The 9,699-nt window shown below is 37.4% G+C and overlaps 1 protein-coding gene across 1 annotated transcript; it reads right to left on the bottom strand.

Moving 5' to 3' along the window:
- Positions 1–3,166: 3,166 nt before the first annotated feature.
- Positions 3,167–8,972, bottom strand: rnf114 (ring finger protein 114). Its single transcript, XM_014017144.1, has 6 exons — positions 8,774–8,972; positions 8,072–8,222; positions 7,713–7,819; positions 3,965–4,079; positions 3,741–3,848; positions 3,167–3,471 (listed from the first exon to the last, which is right to left on the bottom strand). The coding sequence occupies exons 1-6, from the start codon at positions 8,908–8,910 to the stop codon at positions 3,406–3,408; spliced, it is 684 nt and encodes a 227-aa protein (XP_013872598.1). The 5' UTR covers positions 8,911–8,972; the 3' UTR covers positions 3,167–3,405.
- Positions 8,973–9,699: the final 727 nt, after the last annotated feature.

Below are 9,699 nucleotides of genomic sequence, written 5' to 3'. Positions count from 1 at the left end.
GTATTTATATATAAAAAAAGGTCTTTTTTACGTAATATGAAAATAGTTTTTGTCAATGGTAAACTTTACACATCCATGATTCAATGCAACAAAAGAAACAATTTAAAAAGGTAAACGAGAACAATTGTCTGGGCCCTAAGTCATTGGCTTCATGTGGCCCACTGAACAATTTAGTTGAATAGCCTTGTATTAATGTCTCAAAATAAGCTGCTTTAAACCCAGCATTGACCATAAACTACATCTCTCTTATTGCATGCCAGTTATGCATGGGAATTCTCTGTCAGAAAGTGGGAGAGTTCAAAATTCAAGATGGCAGCTACTCACCAGAGCTCAACAGTGAGTACAACTCTTTTACTTTTAATAGCATTTCTGGATTATTTGTTTCACATTTAGTACATGTAGTACTCATCATTGTTTGTAAGAGGGCATTTTAAAAAGCTGATTCTATGCAGGAAGTACCATGTAGAGCTCAGGTATTATTTGTTAGCGGTACTCAGCCGTAGCAATGACACAAGGAATGTGAAGCTTTGTGTTTAGTCAAAGTTAAACAAAAAACATCAAAGTTTATTACATCTGGCCATGCTCATGTGGCCCTGTGTGAAAGTAGATTTTATTTCACTGATCATTTTTTAAAAGATCTGGCATGTTTCCTCTGAAAGCAAGCTGTGATTGAAATGAGTTAATCATCCTGACTATAAAAAACATGTAGGTACCACTTAACCTGCCTAAAAAAGGAAGAACACTACAGGAAAAAGTTTTCTGAGAATGGGAATRTTTGTTTGGAGTAGCACACACAGCTCCAAAATCCTCATGTGTGTTTACAGAACGTGTATTTTTGACCATCGAACAGCCAGTTCAATCAAAGAAGCCTGAACCTAAAGGTTTCAGGGGATAATGTGCTTCAACCACAGAAATGTCCAGATCAGAGYGATGGCACTTATTCCAAAAAATACCAGCATTACCAGTGCCTTTCTTTGTGTGCCTCTGGGTGCATGTAGCATTAATTGCTGCCTCTATAGGGCCTGCAGACTCCACACACCATCTCCTGCTTTCATCAAAGAAACCACACACTGTTCTTTATGAAATTTTTATTCAATGTGTTCTCTTTTCTTCCTCCCCACCCTGCTCTCTCTTCCTATTCTTACTACCCACCTTTAGCCTCCCTCCTCCCCGTCTTCCTTTTAAGATGCGCCACCAAACAGACAAGAAAGGCTTTCTTTCTACCGTGTTTTTCGACTCGACTTCCTTCCTGCCTGGAAGCACTCAAGTATCTCGTTAGTTCTCCCTCTGCTAACACCACTACTCTATCTGCCAGGAGCAAAAACCTGATTGTGAGGGGGAAACAATAATAATAAAAAAGAGGAAATATAAGGGATGTAGAAGGGGTTGCATCAATAAGTTTGGTGCTTGAGATCCTCTGCAGTTTTGTRAAAAACTGTGGTGACTATAGTATTTGTCTCCCCCAAAAAAGATTCAGTTTTAGTACGAGAGTTTACTAATTTAACCAGAAATAGAAAATTCTACTCTGCAACACTGTTTTTGTTTTATGACAACTGAGCAAATCCAAAAGTTTTGACCCACCAGTTTTCTTTTCATTGCTTTTAGACTGTAGCCATCAATCAGCAATGAAGGTTGTGATACCCCTCCCATACACACACACACACCTCATACACACACACGTATAAATCACTACACTTCATTTCCGGGGCCAAGGTTTAAATAATTAAAGAGCTTTAATTTATCAGGATTTAGCACCCTCTGACAGTAGGGCTGACAAAAGAGAATGAGAGATATACTGAGAACAGAGAAAAGGTTATTACACATTAGAAAGACACACAGTTATGACATGAGGGGGGGGGGGGATGAACATCCACAGTAAATCTAAGTGGAACTAAAGACTAAACAAAAAAAGCGTTGAGGTTCTGCACTGGAGCTACTTTATCTGCATGTAAGGAAATTTATTCACTTGTTAAAAAGAAAGAAAAATGCATGAGCACCACAGCTCAAGATSCAACCATGTATCAGTGCTTTGAACTGCAAGATTAACACATTATGGAAAACAAGTGACACAATTTATATTTGAAAATTAAAACCAAACCACCCAAAAACAAAAAACCTTTTTGCATTTTCCTATTAAAATTTTAAACACGAGCTATAACATTAAAGTCACGATAAACTGTTTTTTTTTTGTAATGAATACCATCTCAGACACAGGACATGAGAATCATATTACAGCAAGTAAGATTTTAACTTATATCACATTATCATTTGCTTAAAATTGAAGCTGTTTTTTTTAGCTACTGTAATTAGACCAATAAAATATTGTTTTAGACCCTTGTGACTTTTGTATGATTCATTCAATCAAAACCCAAATGTTAAAAACCAAGCTTGGATTTWAAAAAAAAACACCAAGGAAGAAATAACACTTTGATGGTACTGTATAATTTTAACAAGGCTGGTGAGGGTCACTGGATCTCACAGGGAAAGGTGGAACTCTACTGCCCCCCTGTGGTGATAAACACGCAGATAAACAAAGGAAAAATAAAAACAAAAAGCGATCGTCACCAACTGATGGTTCTCTTTTTCGCGTTTTTAGATGCATAATGAACTATTAGCCCTATGAATTTTGGAAGTCAGAAAACCAGAAGGCACAAAGACACAAGGGAAGAACATTACATTGAAGCAAACGGTTATCTCTCGTTTTATTTGACCCTCAAATTATTTATACTTTCCAGTAGAACTCTGAGAAAAAAAAGCATACTCTCTCTTACTCACACACACACAAAGACCAATCAGAAACTGCGGTTTAAAAGAAACAAACAAAAAAAAGAAAAGAAAACAACAACAAAAACATTTCTTTCCGGTGAAGCACCTTATACAAAAATAATAATAATCATTTCCCAGTGCCAATTGGGAGCAGAATATTATGTTACTATTACTTGACAGCCTCACAAGTCGTTTGCCATTTGCTGGCAATAGTTAGCCACCTAGTGGTCAAACCATCTTTTATATCAAGTATCAACAACAGGGAAGATTTTGGTTACATGACACTAGGTCATTACTGAACAAATGACTTAAACATAGTTAACGTGATACTAAACTAACTATAAATAAAGTGAACAGACTCTGTTGAGGGGAATAAAAGATCATCACACCAGAAACAGTGTCAGTGTCAAATCAGCACAACATGTTTTTTTAAGCCTGTCTGATTTGTTTATTTTTGATTATTTAACCTGTAGATTCAAAGATACGACACAATGTCCCTGTGAAAATAATTACCCATAGCAGTTCAGTTACACCAGTTGCATGGATGATACAGTGTAGAGTTGTGTCTTTTTAAGACAATCTTCTCTTCCTTTTTCCTCCCTCCTGAACTTCTCRTCCCACTCGATTGTTTCTCACACTTCAGTTGTCCAAAAGGGAGCGCTGTAAAGCCTCCTGAATCATTGTGTTCTCATCTGTGGAGTAATCCTGCAGAGACATCAGCAGAGGGGAATGGGTTACTAAAGATATAAACCTACCCATGTTGGATATTATATGGATTTGTTTGGATAACAATGCAATGTTTCTCAATATCACAAGGTCTGTCATGATTTCAATTCAACGATATAGATCAATGCTTTTATTTTGCCTTGATGTAATTGAGCCATTAATCATTTATTCAATATATTGATGTAAACGGATGTATTGTTATAACCCTAATGGATTATAAAGGTAAACTAATATTAGTGTTTACTTACAACAAATGTATCATAAGAGAAGGTGTGTCTGATCTTGAGGTGCTGGAAAAAATCAGCGCTCCTGTAATTAGGATCTCCCCAAGGCATTGAGGCACAAATAGGGCAAACCTAAACAAGAGAGAGAGAGAGAATCCGTAAATATGCAACTGATCACAACTAAACAAACAAAAAACTACATCTGTGATGTGGAGCTCGAGGACAACAGGGCGATGTGGATTTCTTACCACTTGACGTGGATCTCGAGCATGTTGGGAAGTGCAATGTTCAACTAGGCCATCCTGATCGAGGTTCTGGCAGTTGCAGTAGGGGCAGGAGAAAGTGTAGCGGTTTGGCATTGGACTGTGGGAAACAGAAACCATTTGCTGTGATATTCATTCATCAACAAAACTGGAAACAACTGATTGTTTGCAAAATTAGTTTAACAGGCAAAGGAAATCCTGGAACACCAAAAACAAAAATTAGACAGAGCCAGAGCGCACGTGCCAAATATTAGTTTTAGTTTATACAGGCTTTCATAATGAAACCAACCATTAGACTTGCTGATTGTCTTATTCTAATCTTAATCCAATGTTTACAACCTTTTAAACATGAAGAAGTTCTAGTTCTAAATATATTTAACTGCCATTCTTTTTTCTAAGATAACAGGACTACACAAGGTACGTCTGAACTTTAACACAGCAGCGTCTTTATCCAAAGTAAACACAGTCAAACGCTAACTTGGAGCTTCTTGAGGAAATTATACATCAATATTAGGGGTGCACGATAGTTATTGGCCCGATATCAGGGAATTATGACATCATACTTATCGGTCCAATATCATAACAAACAGAACCGATAATATACATGTTTGACAGCRTGGCGATGAGAATGTGTGTTTATTTTTATCTGTTTTGGTAAAGCCGCTTCCCGTCCGACACTACTCGAGCAACGTTCAGGTTGCGGCAGAATAAACAACTTTCTCACTAGAAAAATAATTGGAATCCTCCATGTTGAAAAACAACCAGTCATTTTAAGAATTATTTAACTAATTAACCCTGTATGTTATACATAAGCTTTATAATTATAAACATCGGAACAACTACTCCCAATTTGAGAACATGTAATGTCCATTAACTCCTGAACGCAGCACAGAGTCCGTCTGCTAAAATGTTAACAAAAACAAGCTAGCATTCAAGAACTCATCAGGACTTAAATCATTGCTGAGTCTTTTGACAAATCCAATAAAATTGCCAGAGAGGACGCAGATCTCAAGCACTTTAACGATGGAAAGGATGACAACCAGCCGTTCACCCTCGCTAAAGACCGAAGCTTTTATCTCTTTGTTAACCATGGTTTACCGTGCAGAATAGCTGCTGCCTCTCTGTGTGTCTTCCTGTAAGTATGATGCAGTCATAATGCATTCACACTTTGATTGACAGGTTACCATTTCTGCGCTATTATCTCAGAAGCACTGTTTCAGGTAGAAAAATGTTTGAAATCATACATTATAACAATAAAAACAAATGTACTTTGAATCTAACTAGAGTTATCTCCTGGCATGTTATCGGTTATCGGCCATTAGAAGGAAAAAGTTATCAGTTATCGTATCGGTTCTTAAATGAGTTATCGTGCATCCCTTACACAAAAGTAAAAGAAACCTAGGTACTCTGTCTTCCAGTTTCTGAGGGTTTTGGAGCTGAGAAAATGTGGCTTTATTTCCTCACAGGCTCMAACATGCAGACACTGAACAGTCAGTAACTAAAGAAATGCCAGTAGGCCATTATACAACATCAAGAAACAAACAAACAAAGACAAACTTGATTAGATTAGGTTTACTTTCATTTTGTTTAACTGAAGACTGTGTGAATCCAGGGTATTTCCTCATTTGTTCCACCAGTTTCATTTGGTATACATTTATTTTTACATTTCTGGGCCCATTATTTTTTTCTTTTTACCACGTGAGGTTGAGGAATCTTTTCGCAACACTGAAAAAAATGTCTATCTTTCGGTGTCCTAAATGCCACAGTATTTCAGGTACTTTTTCTGCCCATTAGCAGACTATACACATTTGTTTCATCATGATGCAAGTATKTTCAAACAGGCACAACAGGCTTGTATGTATCAGGCTTCTGATCAACATTTCAGAGAAATCAGACTGTGTTACTAAATAATTAAGCTGGAAGTTTACTTTCAGTTACAGGTCTACTTACTGCAGCACTTTGTTTTATATTTGCACCTGAGCCAAATGACCTTCGACTGAAACGGTTTCAACCACAGCTGTAAAGCGAACCATATGTCAGTGTTTTGAACTACGCTTTCATTTCACACAGCATATTTTGATTGTTAGCATGAAATAAAAGGTTAGATCAAAATAAAAACTGTAAAGTTTTCTGGCTGATCACCAATCTTTAAAAAGCCTGACCTACCAATTCCGATTTTGGACGATACTAATTTTTTAAATAACTGACACTGTCAGGTGTTATAAAGTCACAATAAACCTTGAACGGCCAATCTTATTTTATTGAAAAACAATGAACTTGAACTGCCAAGACGAGAGAGGAAAAACCACCTCACAGCTAGRAGGAAGCCAACACACAGCAGCCGGTACAAAGGTAGGTGGTGTGCGTGTGTGCGCACGTTTGTGTTATACAGAGTATGAAATGTTTTTCGGCAACTTTATCATGAGTTTTATGCAAAAGTAAAAACTTGTTAGAGTGTATATTACAGCGTAAAAAAAACACGAGTGACGAAGAGCAGCAGAACCTCCGCCTGATAATCCTTACGTTTTCAGTTCACAACGTTGGGGAAAATGAACCAAACCATATAAGTAGCCCATCAATTTAAAGCCTAGTCTCTGCTCTTTCCAACAATATAAGTSTCACAGCTCTACATGAAAAATTCACAGAACAAGCAGCCAAGGAATAGCAAAAAAGGCTAAATTCTGGAGCCATAAACACGAACATYTTTCCTTTGTTTTTATGGMTTTAATCCACTTTGGAGTGATTTTTTTTCCCACTTGGCTGGACCTGTACGTCTCCTGTGTTAATGTTGGTACATGTAATATGCTAATTCTGTACTGTGGAGATCATTAAGAGTCGTTGTCGGGTGAAAAATCTTTCGCTAACACTGTGTTGACCACGAACCGGATGTGATTGGAGTGGCATTAAGTGTTGGACCAGATGTCCGTGGCATATAGGCTATTGGGGCCGATAAAAAGATGCACTCCTATTGGAAAGTATAACTGTAAAAGAACTAAAAGTGTCATGTGATGTTGTGACACCTCTCCTGGCAGAGTAGTGATGGTTGGATGACCGGCCTCAGGAAAAGTAATGGCTCATGTTTTCTTGACAACTACACCTATAAAAGCTATTACAAAAAAAAGGCTTTCAGGAGTATAACGCYGACTCTTTTATAAGCTTAAACACAAAAATGCAGATTTATTGTGCTGCATTTTTTCACAGCCAGGATATWTTATGTGTGCACAGTGGCMATTTCTGTCAACTAAACAAATCAGAAGGAAAAGTGAGAAAGGATAACACAAAAGCAATTAATATGTGACCCGTTTTATACAATCAATATTTCCCTTGAGTTGTAAACAATGCTAAAAAAAATCATTTATATTAATATAATAGTGTGTACTTTCAGATAACGTACTTAGTTATCTGGAATCAGAAATGTCAAGTGTATGGCAGCATTTCCTTYCCAGTCAGGCTTAGTAACAACTTCCTCATCAGCTGTATCTTAACAGACCAGTGAAACTCTATCRAAGTGAAACAAAAGAACCTTGAACAGGCGGATGCAGATGTGGCTATTAATATGGGTACGCTTCTCTTTTAAGGCATTCGGGTTTTACCTGATGTGGTCTTGAAGGTGGATAAAGCACCACCAGCTGTAGATCTTAGAAACAAAATATCACATTCCCGTGCAGTGAGGTTTAAAACACTGCTCAAGAGGCTAGTAAAAACATTTCCRCTTGCCGCTGCTGTTTCTCACCTGATAACGGTAGGCTGGCTCTGGGCTGTGGTCCTCACCCCTTCCTCAATGTACTCCTGATATTTCGAACAAGCCGCTGTGTGGGTTCTCATCTGAGACAGGCCAACCTAAAAAAATAATAATAAAAAATAAAAAAACAGGCAACATCAAAAAAATTTACTATGTTTTCAACATAAGAGTTGTATATAAATATTAAGACCTAACTTCAGATTAAATTTAATTTAATTTCAGCATGTGTGGGTAATAAAGCTGCCAGCGTTTATGGCTGATCTATGCTCCCAAACTGAGTTATTAATTAAACTATCAAATGTTTTCCAGATCTCTTATTTTAGAATTTGCACACCAGTGATTGAACGCACCTGAACGCCACATCCCTTACAAGCTGCCACAGATGACTGGATGAGGGCCTCTAGATTAGTAGCTTTAGTTAGAATCCCTGGAGTGGCCCTACATACAGCACACACAGGTTTCTGTGGACGCAGACATTCTTGCAAACAACTCTGGCAGAACCTAGCAGGAGATAAAGGAAGAAATCTTGATGCACAAGTTAAATAACATGAAAGACATTCATTATTTATTAGATCTGTCTTTCTGTGGCTTGAAGTGAAAACTCAATTTAATCATTCTTAATATTTGTAAAATGCTGCAACACAMGGTGCAAAATAAAGTCAATGTTATTTCGTTGTTGTTGCTGACATGAGCTTATCGTAAATCCCCCCACCCCAACATGACGCTGGGAATTGTAGTTTTGTTACTGCGCTTTCATGAGTTGCAGCAACGGAGAGCAAAACTACAACTCCCGAGTGAGGCCTGCTCTTTGATGTAAACAAAACTGAAACTGATTTAGCTACCTAGAACGGTTTCTATTACTTATTTACGCGACAAAAATAGATGCGTAGAGCCGTAGCACAGGCGGACACACACACGGTCGACGTTTCGCCAACATAGGTCCGCAATGTCTTTAAAAACCAAGCCCTGCTTCTCATTGTTTTTAACTCGTTTCGTAGCATCGTTGTTGGTAGTGGACGAGGTCGAAACGAAAATAAAGCGAAAACACTCACGTATGTCCGCATTGTGTTGTTACGGGACTCTCGAAAATTTCGAGACAAACGGGACAGATGAATTCCGACACGTCGTTGCTTTCGTCGGACACACTTTTCTTGTGCGGTGCTGAGCTRAAGCCTCCGAGCATCGCCATTTCTTTTCTTCACTGACTAGTCCTCCCCCCACCACCACCACAGCCAGACAGCACCATCGTTTCCGTGCTGACAACGTCACCAAGCGTGGGGGCGGAGCTAATGGAAATTACAACTAACATTGATCAACACAAAACGTTTAAAAAGGCTCGCTTAATCCAAATATATATGGGTATAAAATTAAATTTATAAAAGTGAGACATGCAGCAGCACTGGATATTTCTTTATATCAAAATTAAAAACATAAAGTTGACCTTAGTATGGTTTCTCAGCCAAGGCAAAGTTGACTGTTTGAAACCTGCTCTTTCTTTGGCATTCCTCTTTGTCCTTTTCTAGACAGCAGCATTTCTAACATTTTTCTACCAAATATATCCTTTGTCTCTCCTCTGGACCTGTCCAAACCAGTGTGTCTACTATCCACAAACGAACTTCACATACAAATATAAATAAATACATAATATCTTGAATAATGATGTAAAATGATATTTTCCGTTGGAATAATGAATAGTCAGAACAAAAAGCAATCTTGAAAGCAAATAATGACCAGGCAAAACTAACTTATAGATATGTAGAATTGTTATTATTTTTTGACTAATCAAAATTGATTTTAAAATATCTTGAATTGGAGCCTCTATACAAATTATTGGTAAATATGATAATTTATACTGATCAGAATGTGCTTTTAGATATCTCAAATAGGTATTTTCCTGGTTAAAATATAATTATAGATGGCTTATTTACTTACTTACTTACTTACTTACTTACTTACTTACTTACTTACTTACTTACTT

Source organism: Austrofundulus limnaeus, unplaced genomic scaffold, assembly GCF_001266775.1.
Source record: "Austrofundulus limnaeus strain Quisiro unplaced genomic scaffold, Austrofundulus_limnaeus-1.0 Scaffold3, whole genome shotgun sequence".
NCBI classification, from domain to species: Eukaryota; Metazoa; Chordata; class Actinopteri; order Cyprinodontiformes; family Rivulidae; genus Austrofundulus; species Austrofundulus limnaeus.
Note: the sequence above shows the minus strand (reverse complement) of the source record. Positions and strands in the feature narration are given on the sequence as shown.